We start from the raw sequence: 26729 nt of genomic DNA, 5'->3' as shown, positions 1-26729 counted from the left end.
TTCAGAACAAATAACTCTCTCAAAAATATTTGCAATGGTAAAGATAAACTAGAAAAGCAACATAAATCGGGAGTATATAAATTGCAATGTTCTGAATGTAATGCAACATATATTGGTCAAACCGGTCGGAATTTTGATACACGTTACAAGGAACACATATCCGCTGTTCGAAATGACCGTCCACAAAGGTCGCACTTTGCAAAGCATCTCCTAGATACTGGCCATAAGCTGGCAGATAATCATATGTATGACATTTTACACACTTGCAATAAAGGCCTACGACTATGCGTTTTGGAACAATTAGAAATAATAAAACATAATAAGTCAGAAATTACCTTATTAAATGAACAAATAGAGTTATCGAAGTCACCACTAATAAAAATGTTCGAATGCGATGCGAGATAAATCGCTTATATTATGAGTATCTTGGCAACGCCCACCTCTTGCCCCACCTACTTTTTGGTCTATAAAAGACGAAGCAAAGGTCGAAAACGACACTTTGCAATTGCACGTTGTAGAGTCAACATCTCCTGAGGATGCTCCGGTTTCGGGGTGAAACGTACGTAGAGAGTATTTTGTCGGACCTGGGTGACGTTGTCGCATGGGTTCGCCGAATTTTCGCGGATGATAGCAAAATAAATAAATCATTATATAATCAAAGACTACAGTTGTAGTCTTCAATATATTATTAAGTAGATATCGCAGAACCTCGCCGTTTCACTCGCGTAGTTCCGAGTTCTATAGGAATACGCTCAGACTAATTAAATAAAGACCTGCCTCACAAGACATTATTTTTCTATCAAAGTATATGATCAACGATCTTATGCGATTATAAACACTGTCTCTATAGAATCGATGTTTCATAGTTTACAATCGTGTCCGTCGGTTAAAAACCTCCGTAAAAATACTTTTTCTGTAGTTAAATGGTGTAAAAAACAAACAAAAACTGCTAGTTTAATATAACATATGTATGAAATCTAAGCTCGTTTTCCTTAGAAAATGGCAGAAAAATTTGTTCGTGAATTTGTGTGCGATACTAGTCCTTATGTATTTAGTCTGAGGGAATACGGGATAAAATATGTTACTCTCTGATAATGTAGCTATCTAGTGGTTGAATTTTTCAAATCGGGCTAGTAGTTTTTGTTCGTTACATACAAAAACAAAAAATACAAATGTTTCCTCTTTATAAAATTAGGCACATGTAAATACTTACCCTGTAATAAGTTTCTTTCCGATGTTGTATATCTGTTTTCAAATCTTCTCGATTGCTCTTTTCTTTTGCCTGTAACAATAAAAATACATATTTTAAGCAAAAAAACATCCTATATTTCATTATGGTAGTATTATAGATCCCTACTGCTTAAATCTTTAATATGGAGAAAAAAAATGCATAATTTTTTTTATTAGGTATAATATGACCAATATTACCGTTCCCCTCCAACTAGTCGGGAAAGACTGTGCTCTGGGGATCGAACCACCACCCTTCGGTGATGAGTCCAACCGCTCTTACCGTTGAGCTATTGAGGATTTTTTTTTAATACTTCAAAATAAAATAAAGAAAGTTGCTAAAATTGGGATACCCAAGTAGGAAACCAATTTCACGCGCTGAATCGCAACAAGAAAGTCTTGTAAGACACATAGTTAATAATATTAACTACAAAGTAGTAAAGCATTAAGTGAATAGGCATCTTCTAAGTTTCACCGTAAGCTGCATCATCACTTACTATCAGATGTAACTGTAATCTAGTACCAGACTACCATAATAGTCCTACAGGCGGGGTTTGAATTCATGATCTCTCTGCTTGAATCCCTTTTAACATTGAGCTATTGAGGCTTTATACACAACTAGTTGCCGCCGCGCGGTTTCACCCGCGTGGTTTCCGTTCCCGTAGGAGTACGGGGACAATATATAGCCTATAGCCTTCCTCGATAAATGGGCCATCTAACACTGAAAGAATTTTTCAAATCGGACCAGTAGTTCCTGAGATTAGCGCGTTCAATCAAACAAACAAACAAACTCTTCAGCTTTACAATATTAGTATAGATTAATTTGATAGGACTCCAAAAAATGGTCATGGTAAGTTCAAATTCAAAGGCTTAATTTACAAGCACTTTCAAAAACTCAAGTTATGTCATAATTTAATGGTGGTAATTGAAGTCGAAAACTTAAAAGTTCCGAGGGTTCCAAATCGCCTCGGTCCGAGAAGAGCCCAACACCAACTCAGTCAAGGTTTATATTATTTAAGTATAGTGTTATTAACCGACTTCCAAAAAGGACGAGGTTCTATGTTCGGCTGTTTGTACATATGTTTTTTTTAAGGCCAGCGATATTTCCGTCAATCGTGAACCAATTCTGAAAATTATTTGTTTGGAAGGGTGGTCCCATTTTCTTCATGTCAGGATCTGACATCCTGGCGAAATCGAGGGGAAATTTCGAAAATCTAATAGACGACTAGTATTTTGGATAAACACCTAATATAATTAACAAACTTGTTTGTTAATTTTTTCACTAAGTACCTTAAAGCACTACAATTCCATAGAGGTCTAGAGCCGGTCTAATGATGGAGCCGAAACACAGACGATGGAACTCTTCAACTCAATAACAGCAGTTATTAATGTTAGATTACTTCTAACCTCGCTGGAACCCCTTTCACCCTTGTCCTTCGGGCCATGGGTCTGTGGCATTTCGCCAGCCATGCCAGCCTGTAGTTACACCAATGACGTTAGTTAAGACAAAATGATATATGGTAGTACAATCGTTTCTTCTCTGTAGCGTGCCTTATATTCAATCATAAATACCGTTTGCAGTAAACCCTAAGCAGGCAAACTGCTATGTAAACATTTTCTGTAAGAACGTTCGCTACGATGTTAAGTTAAGGCAGTCGTTCCTAACTCGTCCTTACCAACGCTCGTGTTCTACTTTATTCATTGTAACCAGTCCGCTTAAGTAAGGCATTTTATGTATCTTAAAGTTATATTATTCGTGTGTGTTAATAAACATTAATTAGTTCATCTACTTGGTTTATTATTGGATTCCTGACAGAGGCACGCATTAACCTTCTTTAGCCTATCAATCAATCCCATAACAATCACCCATATTCTCTAAACGTGTGCGCAACGCAAAACCTGCGACTTCACAGTGCTAAACCACCTGGCAATGATCGTTGATATAGCTTTTGCGCAGAGTTTATTTACAGGCGCTACCACGTATTTATATCAAACTTATTTTGTGACCACATATAAAGAAAGACGAAAGAAAAATCGTGTGTACACACACACTTATATCAAACTTATTCAACAGACATACAATGTTTTTGAACTTCAACTGGCAAATCTGGGGGCACGGCAGTGCCCCCGCCAAGTCGAGCAAAAAAAAATCGCTCTAAGCAATTATATCTATTGAATATAATATTATGTATTACTTGCGAGATATATTGTGTTTTGATGCGATGGCTAAGTTAATCTATTTTATATAAAGATCCTTAACATTGATATGGTCTCTATAAGATGTTGTTACTTGTAGGTTAGCAAATTACGTAATATCTTACGACAGAAGATTATTTATGTAGGGACCGAATAAATAACCGACTTGGTATTACATAGATCTCACAACTTTTTACGGTAGAAGAACTGAATTGCGAGACTTGGGTTTAATACAAGTATTGTTTTTGATGGCATCCTTTTATCACGACGCCACCTGCTGATGGACCAGTAACAAATTGGGTAATTGGTCATAAATACACACAAAATTTCATACAAATCGATCCAACCGTTTAGGAGCTGTGTCAAACACACGTATGTACAGAAGAATAATTAGATTTTATATATATAATTTATAAGAGATAATTTAGTTGTAGAGTGTAGAAGTCGCTTAAGAGAAATACGCTTCCGTAAAAGATGTCTAACCACTCATCTTAAAGATGCCCAGTTTGTAACAATTACGAAACAGTACCTACTTTGAGATTGCTCTATATACTACCCAAGCATGTAAAAAGGTAAAACTTTCCAACTGAATTTCCGGGAAGGCATAAAACCCCAATACTTCAGTCTACAGACCCCTATCTCAGGACGTTGTCTTTGAAAGCCACATAGATTTACCACTGGGTCAACGAGTCAGTTTAACATTGCAATGTTTTAACAAAATCACAAATACCTTATTAATAACCACAAACCGGTGAAAGGATTTAACGGTGATTTGTAGAGAAGATGGTAATTTCATAAACAAAACCTGTTGTTGCCCATAAATTTAACCGCGAAGCCTAGTCTTCGCCGACTTTCTTAACCTATTTAGTGTTCGGCTTTCGTGAATCACTTATTGTTCATCTTCTTAACATATAAAAAAAACAATAATTTAACCGACTTCCAAATGAGGTATTTATGTATGGAGGCGGTGCTAAGCCGTTGATGTATTAATAGGTAAGAAAAATAATGAATTAATCATAAAGAAAGGTTTGTTAGAAATTCAGTTTTCCACAAATTTTGTGGAAACCATGGATGTTTTTGGAGTAAAACGTATATACAGGGTGCCCCGTAAATATTACGACATACTTTACAAGGTGATATCTGACATCAAGGAAGCACTGTGAAGGTAGGAATTTTCTTTCTCAAATATGTTGTACAAAAATCAATATAACTTAAAAAACCGTAAAATTTCGGCTAACATATATTGCGCTATTTTAGTAGGCCTTAGTATCAGCTATCACCTTGTAAGTATGTCTTATTTACGGGACAACATGTATAGTACAAAATATATGTTAATTCAGGATATTTACATCTATTTACATTCCAAATTTCAACCAAATCCATTCAGTAATTTTTACATGAAAGAGTAACAAGCAATCGACATTAGCAGTTTTAATTAGTGATGCGCAAATTACTTCCCACGGCATAACATCGATATCGACAACGTACCCGTTTACGTTGTCAAATCAATCACAAGATAGTACGGGAGATACGTAAGTGGGGCAGATCTGGTCTGTCTGTTCCGCCGTATCGTGATGACCTCCACCTTTCTATCGGCTTTCGCTAATCACGCAGGTACTGATCGGTATCGATACGTAGATATCGATAGAGCAACGGTTTATTATGCAAAGTATATAGATGCTGGAAACGACAAATATATCGACTCATTTCCGCCCTATTATCGTTAACTATTAAATCTAAGGTACTAGTTGACACGGCAAACGTAATTTGGTCATTTTGAACTCCTGACTCCGGGCTTGCAACTGAAACTTTTATTGAAAAAAAAAAACATTTTACAGTAGGTACGACCACTCGAATACAGTACTTTTTTAGGACGGTAACTATAGTCAATTCTAATTTCTGATGCCTACCGCAATCTGAGCCAATTTAGGAAATAGAAAATCCTAAAACTAACGCTAGGAATTATTACTAATACTAATACTATGGTGATTTACTAATACTATGGTTATTTTTGTTTTACACCACCTGCTGATGTCCTTATGTTTTCCAAAACTGAAGGTTGCCTAGAAGAAATCTACTTAGCGATAAGGCCGCCTTTTGTACGCTGATCCCTTCTTAATATGTTTTTATTTCACTTGTATTTGTCTTTGTGGTGTGCAAATATAGTATATCTATCTATCTATCTAGGAATCTTAGGTTCAATTCCCAGAAAAATTGGAAAAAAACTGACGCCTCCCACCAGCCAGACCTGGACCAATTAAGAAAACCTCAATTGGCCCAGCCGGGCATCGAACCCAGGACCTCCGTCTTGCATACCACTGCACCACGAAGGCTTTCAAAATATATAGTTGTATGCTAGTTAGTATCAGCATTCCAAAAATCTTACGTCTATAAACAAACCAAGTCAATTTAAATTATTTCATTTGCTGAAATCTTGAAAGCTCGTGAATAGAACAAACGTAATATATCTTGCAAATATAACCATGTACCGCGTAATTTATCGAGACAACAATTGACTAATACATATTTGTGTTACAGTAAAACCCTGAAATGTCGTGATTGGACCTAATCGGGTAATAATCGGCCCATAATCACCCATTGTGGTCGATTTGTATGCCGGTGTTGTCATTGGTCTACAGTCTACATTCTCATCTTGCCAACGAAAGTGACTTATTCCTTGGCTGTATAGAAATTGCCATAAAATTGTATTTTCACTACTCTTGCTCAAAAACACTGTCATATCACCACTCCACAGCGGGGCTAAACAAGCATTTCAGTCTCTAGGGGCAAAAAATACCTCGTATATAATGGGTCGTTTTAGCCCCTTGTATAACAATCTACTATTTTTAACCGTATAAGAAAATGCCGACAGCTGACATTAATATCTCTAATATCATCATTTATTATCAACCCATATTCGACTCACTACTGAGCTCGAGTATCCTCTCAGAATGAGAGGGGTTAGGCCAATAGTCCACCACGCTGGACACGTCAGGAATACGAAAATAGTCACGTGACTTAACTCTGATATTTGTAAGTTTTAGTGCATGCTAAAAGCGTCTTTTTAGTTTTTTAAACTATTTAAAGTTATTTTAAAACGATTGTCTCGTTTACAAATTTGTCAATAAAGATTCATTCTTGATATAAATAAATACCGAAGAAAACTTTAAATTGGAAGTTTCTAAACAACTGTTTAGTCGTAGGTTATCAGTATTCAAAGCTGTTTATTTGTATCAATGATAGAGCCTATTACATTCAGATCAGATCGGAATGTTTGGCCTAAACTTTCACTGTTTATTGTGAACGCATTGTTAGCTGTTTTGTGATGAAAATTAGATACGTAGACCGTAAATGCAACTGCCGTGATGGCCAATGGTTAGTTTCTGCGGCTTTGGGTTAGATATACTAGGTTTAAGTACGATAAGCAATCAAATCTTTTCCATTATTAGTATTTTTTTTTAATGCAAATAGGCTCGAGTTTGACCATAATCTAACCTGATGGTAAGTGTAGATACAGTCTAAGATGGGACACGCTTGCCTAGAAGGTGCCTATTCACTCTTGTTTTGAAGATACCCAAGTTATAATATTCAGGAAACACAGACTTGGGAAGGGTATTCCAAAACTATATATATATATATAGGTAAAGTCGATTATTATCAGCCGAGGCACTTCCACTGCTAGACTAAGGCCTCCTGCATGGACTTCCAAACACAACGGCCTCTCGTCGCCAGCACCCAGCGGCTCCCTCCAACCCAATTGATGTCCTCGGTCCTAGTGAGGAGCCGACCTACACTTTCCGGTCTTCCGCTGGGACCTCAACATCCATCGGCTCTTCGAACTATGTGACCTGCATACTACCACTTCATCCTCGCGACCAATGGCGTAGCGTGCCTTGGAAAGGCCATGTTTTTTTTATTCTACACAATTTAACCTATGACTACAATCACCAGCCAGACCTGGACCAATTAAAAAAACCTGAATCGGCCCAACCGGGGATCGAACCTAGGACCTCCGTCTTGTAAATCCACCGCGCACTGTGCTACGAAGGCCGTCGAAAGCGAACCTGTATCAAAATTAGTTAGAGGGGCCTAATAGACAAGCGGCAATTCCCGGAAATCTCCGGGAAATTGCCTAAGTGAGAATATGGATTAAATTAATATTAATACTAATTTTAATTTTTGCTTTCACACTTAGCCCCTGTAATCCGGGGTTCCGTACATTAATATAGCTGATACGGCGGTACTACGCCCCTGCTCGCGACTCAGGTAAAGTCCTTAGTTTGAATTAGTTATTTCACAAAACAACACCATTAGAAATGAAATAGCAATTCCGATACCCAATAAGATAGAATCATAACACCTACAGATAAGTTATAAGCACGACAACAATAATACAGTACAATACAATCTGAAGTATTCAAACGCCACCATTCCTTATCCTGTCTGTGCCACGTTCACTCGGCCCAGTTCCCAAGCTCTGCTAATAGGAAGCCGTTAGCGTTACTTGGGCATGGTTAAGGCCTAGCTTGCAGGGGTAACAAACTAACAGCACGCTATTTGAAATTATTGTTTATAGAAACTTTTGGCAATGTTTTTGATGTAAAATTTCTTTAGGCACGTTTGATTTGGGGAGTAAGCTGGTATTTGTTACGATAGGTGTAATTGGATGACGCGAACGGTCATAGAGGGAGAGCTAAATAAGTTTCAAACATATGGTCGTAAGCACACTCGTTTTTCTTTTTTTTTTTTTATTCAAAAAATGTTTGTGAAATCTTTTAAATATGACCAATATTTCCATTCTCCTTCAACTAGTCGAAAAAGACTGTATTTACGAGTGTGTTCGACATTAGTCTAGCGAGCGGGGATCGAAACAGGACATCTCTGTGATAAGTCCGGCACCTTAACCATTGAGCTATTGGGGCTTCTTCTTATTTGAGTTAATTAAAACAATATCCTACTAATGCTTGATCTCGAAGAGTATTTTTGTACATTATTATCGTACATTTAGTTACAAGATTTTCTATTTGTTGTGATTTTGTTAACTTGTTTGTTTATTACGAATAGGCTCCGAAGCTACTGACCGATTTTATAAACTCTTTCACCAATGGAAAGCTATATTATCAGCGAGTAACCTAATTATAACAGGGCGTCTGTAAGTAGTACATAAAGAATATAGTAGTGGTGTTTTTTTTTAATTTTATAACCTTATTTTTTATTGAGAAAAAATACAAGGAACTTATGCCAACTTATCCTAATAACTATACAAATTATGCCCACGTGGAATAATGGCAAGAATACTATGATTATGATATTTTTTAATTAGGTAAGTACATGGTGAAATTCCGTTTTTCTTCTGATTCTACAAAAATATTTACCAACAACTAGTCGTAGGTGGGTTTAGTTTATAGCGAGGTGCTTTGTACCTTGTAAGTCTCTATTTACGAGTATCGATATGTACAGATAGTTTATGTGTTCAGGGTTTTATGCTATTACGATACCTGTTTGAAATATTACGCCGCGAGTGAAATATCATTATTTACAGCCCCCGTTGTGATTTACTTACGGCCATTAGTGAATGCGACGAATGAGTAAAATAATTACGGTAAGCAGCTAGAGTATCTCGTTATAACAAACTATTTATTTATTATCTGTGCCCCTCAGTTTCGCTCGTGCTTAAAAATATCGCATATGTAGTCTCATACAGACCCAGGCCTCTCTCCTAATAGGCCAGGGTGTATGGAGCTTGTTGGTCGACCAGATGGACTGACGACATCAAGCGAGTCGCATGGATTCGCTGGATGCAGGCGGCTCAGGATCGTGATGTTTGTCCCAACAAAAGGCCTATGTCCTGCAGTGGACGTCCATCGGCTGATATGATGATGATGATGACACTGATATATCCTTGTGTTAGATAGTCTATGGTGATATGGTTTTAGCCATTATGGCTGAGGCCTATGGTGGAACGCGCTTGCCTAGAATGCGCCTATTCACTCTCGCCTTGATACCCATATTGTAGATGGTAGGGAAAACGGAAGCTGGAAAGGCATTTTCAAAGGCAAAGGCAAACTGAAACGCTTCGTAGGAGTCCAAGGGACATCAACTACATATGGATGCAGTTTACTGCGATGGCAGTTCTATGATAAAAGATGAAGTAGGAACTAGAGCAAAAAGCATGTTAATCGAAAACTACTGGTGAGTTTTGACGTTTCGTTATGTTAGACACACAAAGGTGTTAGTTATAAAAAAATACAGTTACACAAAAAGGCATTAAAAGAACTATAGCCATATCTCATAATAAGTGACCACATTGTTTATGCTCATCATTTTGCAAATCTTATATTTATTTGGAAAGTTAGAAAAAAGTTTAGCTTATTAAAAACGTAACATTTTCGCATTAACATCTTAAAAAAGCAGACTTTCTCATCAATATCTATTAGTGTGGATTATAATAATTGTGTATTAAAGCAATAGGCTCATTATAACGTATGATTCTACATAGAGATGGCGTGAAAGTGGATTCTATTGTGTTGTTTGGCCTCTGATTGATGTTTTATTTTGAGTGACACGCGAGACCACCCATTCAATAGCCAATTATGATTGATCTGTAGAGAAGAAGTTTGCTTCCAGACATGCTTTCAAGTATACTATACTAATATACTATAAAGTAACTTACGATTGCTAAATAAAATTATAGGAATTTACTTCATCTATATATAATTCTCAAAATATTTAAATATTCAAATTGCAAGTGGACGACCCAAAAGAGGAGATGGAGGAGTGTGTGAAAGAGAATATGAGTGTAAAAGGAGTTGATGAATAATAGGAGAGAATGGAAGAGGTTGACATAATTTTTCGACCCCATTTAAGTCGTATATGGAAAAGGAAATGAATATTCTGTGGATAAAACACCGTGCCGCAAAAGAGCCGTGATAGCCCAGTGTATATGACCTCTGCCTCCGATTCCGGAGGGTGTGGGTTCAAATTTGACGGCCTCCGAGGCGCAGTGGTATGCGCGGTGGATTTACAAGACGGAGGTCCTGGGTTCGGTCTCCGGCTGGGCAGATTGAGATGTTCTTCATTTGTCCAGGTCTGGCTGGTGGGAGGCTTCGGCTGTGGCTAGTTACCACCCTACCGGCAAAGACGTACCGCCAAGCGATTTAGCATTCCGGTACGATGCCGTGTAGAAACCGAAAGGGGTGTGGATTTTCATCCTCCTCCTAACAAGTTAGCCCGCTTCCATCTTAGACTGCATCATCACTTACCATCAGGTGAGACTGTAGTCAAGGGCTAACTTGTAAAGAAAAAAAAATCCGGTCCGGGCCTTGCACCTCCAACTTTTCAGTTGTGTGCATTGCTCAAACGGTGAAGGAAAAACATCGTGAAGAAACCGTGTGAAGTCTGCCGATCCACATTAGGCCAGCGTGGTGGACTATTGGCCTAACCTCTATCATTCTGAGAGGAGACTTGAGCTCAGCAGTGAGCCGAATATGGGTTGATAATGATGACTTAAAGCTATCATCTTATTCATAGTGAAGCTATCATATCTATCACACCACTTTCACAGCATCTCTATCAAATGATACGCAATTATCTGCAATGTAGCCGCTACGTGATGTGCTCGTGATTTAATATTCGCTCGGCCCCGCACGCAAACGCCTGTAGTGTGACTATCCGTTTCTGATCACATAGTAAAAACTTATTACGACTTGTTGCTTATGACTTCATGACACGAATACGTTGTTTTTTTTTTATGATCCTTACTAAGATTATCGACGAATACCGACGAATGGCGGTATATCCATTCCCACATGCTAGATTACGAAATGCCTCAGGCCGGGCAGAAGCGACATCGACGCGAGTAATCGCGGCTCAGTATCGTGATGTTTGGAAGTCCCTACAAAAGGCTATGTCCTGCAGTGGACGTCCATCGACTGATATGATGATGATGATGATGATGATGACTAAGATTATCAATGCGAAAGTTTTATTTTATCATCTGATGGACGTCCGTTTCAGGACATAGGCCTTTTGTAGGGACTTCCAAAGCCTTCTGCATCCACCGAATCCCTGCGACTCGCTTGATGTCGTCAGTCCACCTGGTGGGGGGACAAACACTGCGCTTTCGAGTGCGGGGTCGCCATTCTAGCACCTTGGGACCCCTACGTCCATCGGCTCTTCGAACTATTGCCCCACACATTGCCACTTAATAATATATTTTTATTGTAGGCCTGACCCGGGACCTGATTCGAACCCTGGACCTTATTGTTTGTAGCCAAATCAGCTTACCACGGGACCAATAAGGCAAACTTTATAGTTTAATAAGTACCTAATTGATGGAACGGACGGACCAAAGCAGTTACCTCCTGTGATGGTAATTGAAAAAAACATTACTTACAAACAGAGAAAGGTAGTAGGAAAAGCACCTCCTACAAACAGAGAAACACTTTCATGATGCAAGGGATCCAATAAAATGCACATTCAAAATCAAATACATTTATTTTGAAGTAAGTAGGCTTTTATACAAGCTCTTTTGAAGAGTCAAATCTGTCAGTGTAGACTTTATCACTGGTTTCGAAAGCTGTAAAAAGCCGACAACAAACACAGAGGTCAGTGCGCCACAGGGGTCATTAAAAATATGACGGTCACAGACAAAAAGCTGTTCTACTACTTAAAAGTGAATTTACGCCATAAAGCCTCAGACCTATTTTTATAAAGGACCTGCCTCGCTAGACGTTACTTTTCTGTCAAAGTATATGATCAAAGATCTAATGCGATTATAAAAACTGTCTCTGTAGAATCGATGTTAGGTAGTTGTAATCGTGTTTGTCGGTTAAATAACTCCGTAAAATACCTTTTTGTGTAATTTAATTGTGTAAAAAAACTGGCAAAATCTTGAGTATAAGATATATACAAAATCTAAGCTCGTTTTCCTCAGAAAATGACAGACAATTTTGTTCGTGACTATGAGTGTGATACAGGTCCTTCTATAATTGGTCTGAGCATAAAGCGGATTTATATTTTGTCTGCCGTGACGCCACGTGTCATGTCATGACGTGATGGCAAGTGTATACATTAATATGTCGTGATCTGACGCATCAGGACAATGTTTTGAATCAATACAGCCGTCAGCCGGAAATCTTGAAGAAGTCGAAGGTTTGGAATGTTATTCTATGAGTCAATTATTTTACGATTTAATTAAATGAACAAGCGACGCTGGGTCACAACACAGCACATTAATCTGACATGTCGTGATGGCATCACGACATGTCACAACACAAGTGTATAGGCGGATTTACATTTGTCTGACGTGTCGTGTTGTGACGTATCAGAACAGAATCGGTATCATACATTTTGTATGCGATGCTCCAGAAGCCATCACGACTTATCACAACACACTTGTAAACGTTGCCATACAAAATATATGATACCGATTCTGTTCTGCGTCACGACAAAACACGTCAGACAAATATAATTCCGTCTTTACGGTTTAACTTAAAACATTGAAGAGAGAGCTACTAAACACAAAATTCGTCACTGTGAAAACGTGTATTTAGAAAAGCGTAAATTAATTTATGTGTCCCACTTTATCTCCACACTAAAATGGTGACCCTATCAGTATGACGAGTCTCGTAAATCGTAGGTCAGTTCCTATCGAACTTTCTCATGCCTTGTTCTCATGTGGCATTGCTTGTCAATGCATGTTAAACTAGACGTCATTATCTGTGACTCATGCTTTTTAAAAATATTCTATTTTTTCAGAAGATTATTTTAAGTGATTAAATATCACGTGTCTCAAACGGTGAAGGAAAATATCGTGAGGAAACCTTCATACCTAAGAATTTTCTTAATTCTGTACGAGTGTGAAGTCTGCCAATCCACATTGGGCCAGCGTGGTGGACCATTGACCTAACCGCTCTCATTCTGAGAGAAGGCTCGTGCTCAACAGTGAGTCGAAAATGGGCTGTTGATGATGATGCTTTTTAAACTGCCTGGTTGGTTATTGGCTTATGTGTTCTTAGGTTCGAGACCTGGGTTGACCTATGAAATACTGAGCTTTTCTTTTTTCTTAATTTTTTTCTGTACAATTCTCAGCATAGAGTTGGAAATTTTGTGGTATTTTAACGTCATGCCTCGGAGAGAGATCACAAGATCAAAATTTGGCCAACCAACCGCGGATTTGTGAAAAAAAGTATTTAATTCGGACAGTGGGCATCAGCTAGTAAATCAAATTATTGAATAGAGGTTAATGTACGTAGGTACAAAGATAAACATCTTAGTAGCTCCTTATGTCTATCATTCAACTAACTAAAGTCGCCCATAATTTACTTATGAATCGATACTGAGTCATTATGTTACGAAATTCATGTCCTGTGTAAGACTGTAAGTTGATTAACGTCATAGATTACCATCAGTTCATAAACCTTCACGCCACTAGCGATCTAATCACGAGGTGATTGAGGTCAAAAAAGCATGAAAATTTGAGACGGCGACATCAATGTATATTCAGATTCAGATTAGGGTCACTACTCATGCAATATTTTTTTTTATTTAATTATATGAAATTATTACAATGATAAAAATTAAAAGGTGCAGACATAAACTTGTTAAAGTTTTTCTGCGCACCCATCGCCGTTGAAAATGTAATTAAATCTACTATGAACTTAAAAATAATTAAAAATTAAAAAGAGAAATCTAATTTTACAATTAAAACTACACAGAATACATAAAGACACTACGTTTAACTTAATATAACAATAATTAGAACCAAAATAAAAATAGTAATGCAATAATACGTATTTCGTACATCAATGATATTTTTTATGTATAGCCTCACCAGATAAATAAAACACCTGATGAGTGCCACAGATAGGTACTTTTTTAGCAGTCTTCTAGTAGAAGAAATTAGTTCCTCTTATTAACCGACTTCCAAAAAGGAGGAGGTTCTACGTTCGGCTGTATGTATGTTTTTTTTTACTGATCAAAACATGGAATGAAATTTGTTTTTTAGTCAGGCACAGGCAACTATACCTATAGTTATTGCTTAACTATATATTTATAGATAAAAAAAGAAAGAAGAAAGAAAGAAAATATCTTTATTGCTACCATTATGCCACACATCACATTATCGTATAATAATAAATACCCATAGATAAGCGATTTATGTGTATATTAAGTTAGACAAGTTACAATTATAAATTCTACGATCATTCATTTCTTCTTTCGAAGTAGAATGATATCCAAAAATAGCAGACTTTACAATTATTATGACGTGAATAATTCGGTTGAGTCGAGCTTAAAGTGTTTCAAAGAAACAAAGCGTTACTGCGATGTCATTTACTTGTAGCGCCATCTATCAACGCCAGGGTAAACCGACCTCTGGTAACTTTAAACTGAGTTCGTCCGAGGTCTAGCGCGCCGAATGTTCGCGCGAGCGGATAACGGACCGCACATTCATCTACATGGTATAGCACCGCACTGCTAAAGACCACCAAATGGGCGTCCTCTACCTCGTGAGCTTCTACAAATGGCCATCTCAGAAGACGTAGGCACCGGAGGCAGCGGAGACGACGATATAAATGACGCAAGCACCAGACAAGACATCGCCACGCTGAAGGACAATAATAAATAAAAAAATTCAACTCATAGGCCAAGATGCCTCAGCCCCGAAAGGGGCTGGAAGAAATCACCGGGGGAGCAAGTTCCCTTGCGTCTTACTCGGGCAAGGAGGCAAAGCCTCGAGGCCCGTACCCCCTCACCCGACACTCTCGGGAGGAGATGACCCCCTCATCAAACTGAGGTTTCTTGAAATAAATGAATTTTGAATTTAAGTCTGAAACCACAGAATAGATTGTACATACTAAAACACAGGACGTAACTAAATTCAACAATATCAATCTCCACGGACAATACATTTATGTGTAAATTAAATTCATACTTATATGATACATACATATTATGTTACCATAAAACTAGCGGACTCCCGCGACTTCGTTCGCGTAAAATCCGCTTTCTTATTTAACCCCATAATTTTTATATGCATTTACACATATATTCAGGGACATATATATACCCTTTTACAAAAATATAACTTAAAACCGTTTAGAGAGAATTTTGAAAGTTATCGAACCAAATTATTTTTTAATATGTTTCTGGTAATAAACACAGCAATTTTTTATAAATGTGTTATTTACCCTGTTTCACACCCTTCTTATTTTTATTTTTGCGTGTTTTATGTTAAATCAATAGATCAATAGATTCATTAACAAGAACCACTTTTAAACCCTTTTAGAGGTTTTTAAAAAATACTTCAATTGCATTATTTTTTTAATTTTTCTGTCAGTACACATACCAATTTTCATTATCATTATTTTTATATCAAACACATGGTGATTATCTCGGTTTAATTTTTATCGAAGTTAGAATATTATAAACTTTAAATTCCGTCTTATATTTATTTATAAAACTTATATAGCCTTGTTACGACCGCTGTAGTCCAGTAGGTTGCAACGGTTGCATGTTCCAGTGCCCTGCTCTCATCTAACCTTGGACGGCAGAATGTGCTTGTTCAGCGCCCTACATACTTCGTTGCGATGGATTCACGTAGCGATTTACGTAGTTAATTACGCAAATGAGTATCAATATAAAAGAGGAGGATACGCGATGGAAGGCGCTCTTTGATCAATCTCCGATCGAGTGGGACATCTAGTTAGGATTAGGCTCTCTACATTTCGATCGCCGAAATTAGAGTTTTCTAGTTATTATAAGTTTTTATTGTAATATTTTATTTAAAATAAATATTAAATAATCAGTCGCGTTTGCATTCTCAACCCTGCTGCCCCAAAACGTAAGTGGCGCAGTCTAGTAGAATAGTCGTAACGAACTACGAGTCCAGTAGACAACGGCTATACCGAACCTACGGGAGCAGCGGGAAGAGTATCCGAAGATCGACACACCGGAGAACTGCAAATGTATTGGTGAGTACCTAGATCTTACTAGAGTTGCTCTCCTATCCTATCTATAGTTTCCTTTTTCCTAAAGGTATTTTTTTTTTCCTTTCCTTGTGTGTGTGTTTTCAATCATGAAAATCACGGACCTCCATTATTAATAGAATATCGCAAATCGGTGCGAATAGGATTTAAGGAAATATTTTAGGAAGTAATATACTTTACTTTCTTTAATGAGACAGTTAGCTTTAGAATATTTTTTTTTCCAGTAGAAAAATGAGTGAAAATTTAGTCGATCAAATTTACAAGGCCTTACGCCTGTTGCCAGAATTTGATGGCAACCCAAATGTACTCACGCGTTTTATACATTTAAGTGACCAATTAGTTACCCAATTTATAAAAGCAGAGGCAGGATTTGAGCTAAGTAACTTAGCTTTAATAAACGGTATTTTAAATAAAATTAGCGGAAATGCCGCCTGTACAATTAATTCAAATGGCATCCCAGAAACCTGGCAGGGTATAAGAAAAGCCTTAATCAATACTTTTGCAGACCAAAGAGATGAGACCGCTTTATACAACGATTTAGCTCTGTTAACTCAAAGAAATTTAACTCCTCAAGAATTTTACGAAAAGTGTCAAGGTCTATTTAGCACCATTATGACGTATATAACGCTGCATGAAACTTTAGCTACTACTATTGAAGCTAAACGTACTCTTTATAAAAAATTAACACTTAAAGCGTTTGTCCGTGGTCTTAAAGAGCCCTTAGGTTCACGTATTAGGTGCATGCGACCGGATACCATAGAAAAGGCATTAGAATACGTTCACGAAGAAACTAATACCTTATATCTTCAACAACGAAACGACCAACTCCAAGAACAGACGGAGCAGTTGCCACCACCACGACCTTACAGTTTCTTTCCTCCATTCAACGATATGCCAGATCATTTACAGCCTACCTTTCAGCCACCGAGGCCAATTCCAGTTTGGAAACCTCAAAGCAACGCGTTCCGAGTGTGCCAACCAAGACATAGTTACATGCCTTCTACCCACGGCCCTATGCCAATGAGTGGCGTAAGTCATTTCACCCCTGAACCATTGTCTAGACTCATGACAGGACATGATTGGACTAAGCACGGAAATCCACCCCCATCGAATTATCTTAAAGCTCGACGGGAAATGAACGTTAATGAAGTGGACCCCTATGACTGTTACAGTTACTTTGACTATAACTATGACTATTACTACCAAGCATACCTAGATCCTATATACGAACCCACATATGATTATGATCCCGCCTATATAGAAGAGTATAAAGAAGAGTTCCCTTCTGGAAACCAGGATTTTCAGATATGCCCGGAAACCCGACAAGCAAAAATAGAAATTAACTTACAGACGCAAAGACAACTTCCATTTTTACAGATAGAAGATCCGCCCTTAAAATTATTAGTCGACACAGGCGCTACTCAATCATTTATTAACCCCGAAGCAGTAGAAAGATTTTACTCGCACATTCCATGTAATTATCAACCTTTTGAGGTCACTAATATCCACGCGACAACTCGAAACTATTACTCTATTACTTTACCATGTTTTTCTGAATTTAATGAAAATTGTAACATTACTCTATTTATATATAAATTTCACAATTATTTCGACGGGTTGATTGGTTTAGATCTGTTAGAAAAGTTAGAATCGAGTATAGACTTAAAAAATAAAGTTTTAGTAACACGTAACTCTACCAACTCTTTGCGTATGTATAACTCGCGAAATTGTAATCTCTATGAAGATATTATACCGGCTAATACATCCAGATTAATTCGAGTCCCTATTAATTTCCATGACGGTGACGCACTAGTAACTGAACAGATAATATCCAAATGCACTATTCGGGACTGTATTACTAAAATTAAGAATAACCACGGTATTATAGAGGTCACTAACCCCAGTAGACATGATGTCGTATTCTCTATGGATAGACCAGTTAGTGCGAAACTTTTTAACTTGCAGTGCACGGGTACTCAAAAACCTACAGATCGAGCATCTGAAGTACTCTCGCGTCTTCGTACTGACCACCTTAATCCAGAAGAACGAGCAAACTTAAAGTATCTCTGTGCGCAGTACTCTGACGTATTTTATCTCGACGGTGAACCTTCAACTTTCACTAATACAGTGAAACATAGAATTCGCACCACAGATGAATTACCTGTCTATACTAAGACCTGTAGATACCCTTCCATCCATCGTCAGGAAGTGCAGGAACAAATTTCGAAAATGCTTGCTCAAGGAATAATTCGTCCCTCACAATCAGCTTGGAGCTCCCCAATATGGGTAGTCCCAAAAAGAACTGACGCGTCCGGTAAAGTAAAATGGCGTATGGTCGTTGACTTTAGAAAAGTTAACGAAAAGACAGTAGATGAAAAATACCCCATCCCTAATATTAATGATGTTCTAGATAAGCTCGGTAAATGTCATTATTTCACTACGTTAAATCTTGCCAGTGGATTTTATCAAGTTGAACTGGACCCTGCTGATATTTACAAGTCTAGTTTCAACGTAGAACATAAGAGCTTTGAGTTTTTGCGAATGCCAAAAGGTCTTAAGAATTCGCGTTCCACTTTCCAACGTGTAATGGACAACGTCCTTAAAAACCTCCAAAACGTCATATGCCTAGTATATTTAGATAACATAATAATTTTCAGTGTCTCCTTACAGGAACACATGGTGAATTTAGAGAAAGTCTTCAAAAGACTTAGGGAATCTAACTTCAAGATTCAAATGGATAAGTCGGAATTTCTTAAGTTAGAGACCACTTACTTAGGTCATGTTATAGGTAGAGATGGTATCAAACCTAATCCCGACAAAATTACAGTTATCCAGAGTTTCCCCATTCCTAAAACTGCTACCGAGATCAAACGTTTTCTTGGTTTAGTCGGATATTATAGAAAGTTTATTCCAGACTTTGCACGTATAACAAAACCCATGACACAATGCTTAAAAAAAGGGTTCAAAATTACCTATAATGACCCTAACTACATTGACTGTTTTGAGAAATGTAAAGTACTACTGAGTAACGACCCTATCTTACAATATCCCGACTTTAACAAAGACTTCATACTAACAACGGACGCATCCAACTTCGCAATAAGCGCTATCCTTTCCCAAGGACCTGTAGGTAACGATAAACCAATAGCCTACGCGTCTAGGACATTAAACTCGAACGAGATTAATTATAGTACGATCGAAAAAGAATTATTAGCTATCGTTTGGGCTACTAAATACTTCCGTCCATACTTATTTGGAAGAAAGTTTAAAATCGTGACGGATCACAGACCTCTGCAATGGGTCATGAGCCTTAAAGAGCCTGACTCTAGACTAATCCATTGGAGGCTCAAGTTGAGTGAGTATAACTTTACTATCGTCTACAAGCAAGGCAAATCGAAGACTAATGTAAATGCTTTGTCCCGTATTGAACTTAATAATGAGACATTTTTAGATGACCAGACCCAACTGACTGTAAATCAAACTGAGGTTAAGGATCCCGAAAAGGATTATAACTCTGATCAGCAAGACTTTGAACAAACCCCTATGACATCCCAACAAAAGTTAACACCGCGTTATATACAGGATAATTTACCTGTAAATCTTCCAATTCACATATATACCAAGAAAAAATGGCGCTCAATAGCCAAATCTCGCCTTAAGAAAGTTCCTAAGAAACCTATCTTCCCACAAGAAAATACTATAGCTGACAATACTACAAGCGACCGAAGAACAAGATGTAACGATTGACTCATTTGACAATGGACCAGGATTAGTTTCCTTCAAATTACGAATAGCGAAAATTATGTCCTATTAAAACGTTATCTCTTTGGAATCTTACTTAAAATTAATATATCAATTCATGTATTCTCATCATACTAAAATCCATAAGTAGTAATTAGAGCTCTTATCGAAGGTAAAGTTTTTCTCATAATCTAGATTACAATAATAACGCATTAAAATAATAATGGTCAAGATTTTAATATCTTGCGTAATAACTAACGTCAATTATATTTATAGTTAACCAGGTCAGTCTAAGTAAGCAGTTTTATGTCGCAGTGCTCTCAAATACTCAATACCCACGAAAGTCATGAATCAATCGAAATTAATAATAACGTATTCATTTTAATAATAGGTAGTAACGCTATTTTGAAAAGAAATTAATATAACACCTGATTTTCACTTAAGAGCTAAGGAATTGCAAAAATATCTACGATTTATTCGTGCACCGAGCACCATCCAATATAACATTTTATGTTATCTTATATTATTAGGAAATAAAGATTTAATGTTCTATGCATAAATTACTTGGCATAGAATTTAGGTCTTTTAGTGAAATAATTAAAATAGGTATTTTTTTTTATAGATAAGCAGATAGTAGGTAGTAGTATTAAAGTTCTAGCATCCCATTTCAAAAACCAACGACTTCTTTAACATATCCCATGTTCCTAATAGAAACCATAAAACCTTGATTCCAACCTTACCTTCTGTAGCACTCTCTAGCAAAGGTTCTAGGTACATAGAGACAGAATGTCCGAAGATAAATTCAGCATGTGTATCATTCAAGATCCAGCCTACAGATCCAGAACAAGCCTCAAGATTTCAGTCGACCTGCTAATTGACAACAGTAACCCCGTCGCTAGATGTCGAAGCACTGTACCTTCAGATTTCCTGTTCGTCGAGTCGCAATCCAACAGCTATCCGAAGCTGACACCTTGGACAATGTAATATTAACCCAATCTTGACCAATTGTCTGGATGACCAGCAGAACTGGTGTAATATCACACGATCATAATTATGAAGAAAATGGATAGAAAAATCAGCTCGTTTGAACTTTGAAGTACCACACGATATCCACACGGCATCCAGCAATAACGACCCTAGCCGAGTAAAAATCGATCACAGGTCACTGCCAGCGACCATCTCGGACAGGTCCTGCAATAGTCGCCGTTCTGCGGAGGGAGGTGTTACGACCGCTGTAGTCCAGTAGGTTGCAACGGTTGCATGTTCCAGTGCCCTGCTCTCATCTAACCTTGGACGGCAGAATGTGCTTGTTCAGCGCCCTACATACTTCGTTGCGATGGATTCACGTAGCGATTTACGTAGTTAATTACGCAAATGAGTATCAATATAAAAGAGGAGGATACGCGATGGAAGGCGCTCTTTGATCAATCTCCGATCGAGTGGGACATCTAGTTAGGATTAGGCTCTCTACATTTCGATCGCCGAAATTAGAGTTTTCTAGTTATTATAAGTTTTTATTGTAATATTTTATTTAAAATAAATATTAAATAATCAGTCGCGTTTGCATTCTCAACCCTGCTGCCCCAAAACGTAAGTGCCTATGTCTCTAATTGTATTATTACGAATCCTTTGACACCTCTTTCATCAAAATTGGTTCAGTAGTTTTGGCGCTACGGCGTATCATACATATAGATACATACATTTTTTTTTATTCTTTACAAATTAACCCTTGACTAGAATCTCACCTGATGGTAAGTGATGATGTAATCTAAGATGGAAGCGGGATAACTTGTTAGGAGGCGAATGAAAATCCACACTCCTTTCGGTTTCTACACGACATCGTACCGGAACGCTTAATCGCTTGGCGGTACGTCTTTGTCGGTAGGGTGGTAACTAGCCACGGCCGAAGCCTCCCACCAGCTAGACCTGGACCAATTAAGAAAACCTCAATCGGCCCAACCGGAGATCGAACCCAGGACCTCCGTCATTAAATCCACCGCGCATACCACTGCGCCACGGAGGCCGTCAAAAATGAATGTCATAGAATGTAAATGTACTATTTTTGCTGAAAATCTCATTATATGTATATCAGCTCTTTGAAAAAACTTTGGCAACCCTAGTTCTAATCCGCATACAATTCAAGGACCTCTGACCCTATAAGATTGGGCCATTCACTGGCATTTTAAATGTAATTTATAAGAACAATGCAGAAGGCGACAGTTTTGTGGGCCAGTACTTAAGTACTGGGCACCGGTCAAATGCAGATTCGTGACCCTGTTTCTAGACAATTCTAAATTTATACGAATATTATAAATGCGATAGTAAGTCGAGAGCCGTGATAGCCTAGTGGATATGACCTCTGCCTCCGATTCCGGAGGGTCCGGGGCATGCACCTCCAACTTTTCAGTTGTGTGCATTTTAAGAAATTAAGTATCACCTAACCCCTCTCATTCTGAGAGGAGACTCAAAGTGAGCCGTATATGTTTTGATAACGATAGTAAGTCTGTATGTTTGTTACTTCTCCACAGTTAAACGACTTATCTAATTATGCTGAATTTTGACAAAATTGCGATGTCGAGAACAATACAGAGCCATCACTATTTCACCATCTTTGGACTATATTTTTGTAGACAAAGCCTTCGTGTTTTTTCAAAGTTGTGTGTAGAAAAAACCATATCTAAATTAGTTTAACCCCTAGAAGACATAATAAAAATCATGATTTTATATATAATTTCAGCGTCTAATACGATGGATTTACAGTTAGGTGCCTACAGTTTTATGACAATAGTGAAGTCGTAAACAGATTAATAGCAAACTTTCACAGTAATACCAAAGCCATTACAAAATTTACCGTCATGTCCATTACTTATTTTGAAAAACGAGGTAACTAAGGAAATAGTTTTGGGTCGCATCTCATCGCTATCGAGTAACCTCTCGTGCCCACTTTCACCGCAATTCACAGATTTTAATGCAATTTGCGAAATTGTTCACTGTTGTATAATGTTTTGTTCCATTTATCTCAATCGCATTTCACCTTCTATTATATTAAATCTTTTGGATGTCGTAAGAAGGTTCAGGGTTAATCAGAGCGATGGAGCAAGCAAGCAGTTGAGCAGCAACAGAATGAGATATGAGAAAATCCTTAGAAGGACGAAAGTTAACAATATATCTTGACGAGTCTAAATCTAAAGTGGCACATTGTTCTAAGAGCTGATGGAAGTTAAACCACATAATACATATGTAACTACAAGGTTAACTTCCCAAAGTGGAAAGTTTTGTCAGTTAACCCTTATAATTTGAATACTCATAGGTGGACTGATGATCAAATCAAACGGATCTATCAAAACACCATTGTTTGTGTTTGGAAGTCTTTACAGAAAGCTCTGGGTCAAGCTCTGTGTCTCAATGAACTGATGAGGAAGATTCGCTTATTGGAGAGTTAACTATGACCTGACGATTGAAAATTAACGTTCCTATTGTTCCAATCACGGATATAAGAAGTAAATTCCGCTTATGCGCAGCATAAGTGCTCTTCGCTGCGTGGTTCCAATGATTAAAATGAATGTGCCCTTGTATTTTTTAATAAAAATATTTTGATTTCGAAATTTCTAGACTAAACTCCCAGTGCTTTCTTTTATTTTATTCTTTACAAGTTAGCCCTTGATTACAATCTCACCTGTTGGCAAGTGATGATGAAATCTAAGATAGAAGCGGGCTAACTTGTTAGGAGGAGGATGAAAATCCACACCCCTTTCGGTTTCTACACGACATCGTATCGGAACGCTGAATTGCTTGGCGGTACGTCTTTGCCGGTAGGGTGGTAACTAGTAACCCACAAACAAAATGCATGTTACTTTCATGTTCGTACGAGTATACATCGTTTAGCAGACCGGAGACACTGTCGAGATGAAAGGTCAAAAGAAAACCTACTTTTGTCGTTTTACGACCGTGTCTTCCACACTGTCAAATTAAATTATTCGCATCATTACAGCGCAAAACTTAAGTGTTTTATCTAAAACCTTTCGCATTTAAAATTAACCAAAAAAATAAAAATCTGTGCCAAATTTCATAAGTATATAATTTATAGTATGTATTTTGTAGAGCAGTAACAGCCCAGTGAATATAACCTCTGCCTCCGATTCCGAGGGGTGTGGGTTCGAATCCGGTTCGAAGCACCGTGTCTCAAACGGTGAAGGAAAAACATCGTTTCGTTTTATTGCATACCTGAGAATTGTCTTAATTCTCTGCGTGTGTGAAGTCTGCCAATTCGCACTGGGCCAGCGTGGTGGACTGTTGGCCTCTAATTCTGAGACTCGAGCTCAACAGTGAGCCGAATATGGGTTGATAATGATGATGATGATGTTTGTCATACAAATTGGTCAGTTTTGGGATTTATCCTTTATTGAAAACTTCCTAGATTTGGGAAACATTCGCCTTGGCCCCTTTAGTCTCCTAGCTAAAATCATTTACTACGTGCAAAACCACATGCAAACAATCATTCCGTTACTTTTCTCAACCGCAAGTTAAAATAACCAAAGTTTAATAACAAAATGACGGTGAGATGTAGAGAAATTTCGTGGGAAACGTCGAGAGAGATAAGCTGCAGGTGAAATCTGATCTCTCGCGAGGAATCCTTGCAGACGCAGGTATGCGGCTCACGAGTATGATACCTCGCACCTGAGTATGCGCCAACTTCCGGTGGCGTAAGTTACTCAGAGCTTTGTCTGTGTCAAGTTTATTATGAGATTAGCTGACGCCGCGCGGTTTCACCCGCGTGGTTCCCATTCCTGTAAGAATATGTGGATAATGTATAGCCTATAGCCTTCCTCGATAAATGGGCTATTAACACTGAAAGAATTTGTCAAATCGGACCGGTAGTTCCAGAGATTAGTGCGTTTAATCAAACAAACAAACTCTTCAGCTTTATAATATTAGTATAGATATATACTATACTAGCGGACGCCCGCGACTTCGTCCGCGTAATTTTCGATGTCAACTTTACTACTACCCCTACCCTACCACTACCCCAACCCTACCCTACCCAACCCCTACATCTACCCTACCCCTACCCTACCCTACCCCTACCCCCACCCTACACCTACCCTACCCCAAACCTACCCCTACCCTACCCCTACCTTACCTACACCCTACCCCCATTATACCCCTACCCCCATCCTACCCCTACCCTCCCCGTACCCTATCCCACCCGTATCCCTATCTCACGCCTATCCTACTCCTACCCTACCACTTCCCTATCCTACCCGTACCTCTACCCCTACCCTACCACTACCCTAAACCCGGCCCTAAACCTACCCTACCCCTACACTACCCCTACGCTTCCCTACCCGTACCCTACCCTACCCTGTAACTTCTCTATCTTACTCCTACCCTTAGCAAAATCGGTCCAGTCCTTCGAGAATGGTGGTATGACCAAGAGAAATAGAGACTTCTATGCTAATAATATAAAGAGGTAAAGTTCGTGTGGTTGTAGGAGGTAATCTCTGGATCTACTGGACCGATTTGGAACCAATAGAAAGCTACGTTATTTGTGAGTGTCATAGGCTATGTTTGATCCCCATATTCACACGGGAACGGGAACTACGTAAATGAAAGCGCCGGGCGTCATATAGCGGAATTTCTGCGTCTTTTAGAAATTTTGTATTATCTCCGAAACTATTTAAGTAATTAACATACTGTAAAGGGCTATTCTTATCTCCATAATATCCTTTATTTATTTATTATTTATTTATTTTAATACTTTATTGTACACAAATAAGATACAAAAAAGAGAAGAAAAAAAAAAAGAATAGATAAGTAAGATGCGCAAAGGCGGTCTTATCGCTAAAAGCGATCTCCTCCAGACAACCTTAAATAAAATATTTAAAGAAAGGAAAGCGGATAGTGCAACATAACATACCTATAATAATTAAACTATTAAAATAATATACTAAATTAAACTACATATACAATTACATACTAAATATACATAAATAATAAAAAAAATAATATGAGTACACCTAAATACATAATAAATATATAAATATGATACATAATTATACATAATAAATAAACATAACTACTTAAATAATAATTGTTATAGTATAGTAGATAAGTAGTACTTTTTAACACGATCTTTGAAGATGCTTAGAGACGCGGACTGTCTTATGTCACTCGGTAGCTCATTCCACAGGCTGACTGTTTTAACTGTAAATGATTTTTGAAACTTCACTGAATGGCATACTGTATATTGTAAACGGTTTTCATCCCTGGCCCGTAATTTGCACTCAACATTTCTACCAACAAAGTTGAATCGTTCTTTCAAGTAAGGTGGCGTTCGAGGATTATATAAAACAGAATATAAGAGCGAAAGTGCGTGTAAGTTTCTACGGGATCGGATTGGCAGCCATTGTAATTGAGCACGATACTGAGACACGTGATCAAATTTACGTAGACCAAAGATGAACCGTATACACAAGTTTTGTAGCCTTTCCAATTTATTTAGCAAAGTCTCAGACAAGTCTAAATAGCAGACATCCGCGTAATCTAAAATTGGTAACAACAAAGTATTAGCTAACA

At 37.9% G+C, this 26729-nt stretch overlaps 1 protein-coding gene across 5 annotated transcripts in view; it reads right to left on the bottom strand.

The window, feature by feature from the left end:
- The window catches only part of LOC112058072 (myosin-8), a 188925-nt gene that overhangs the window by 35737 nt on the left and 126459 nt on the right, over nucleotides 1-26729 (bottom strand). For all 5 annotated transcript variants that reach the window (XM_024098747.2, XM_024098745.2, XM_024098744.2 and 2 more), the window contains one exon: nucleotides 1214-1282. In XM_024098747.2, the coding sequence (XP_023954515.2) occupies nucleotides 1214-1282 (69 nt within the window). The remainder of the gene's footprint in view (nucleotides 1-1213; nucleotides 1283-26729) is intronic.

The sequence above is a fragment of the Bicyclus anynana genome, chromosome 13 (assembly GCF_947172395.1).
Source record: "Bicyclus anynana chromosome 13, ilBicAnyn1.1, whole genome shotgun sequence".
Taxonomy (NCBI): domain Eukaryota; kingdom Metazoa; phylum Arthropoda; class Insecta; order Lepidoptera; family Nymphalidae; genus Bicyclus; species Bicyclus anynana.
This window is presented reverse-complemented; position numbering and strand designations above follow the sequence as displayed.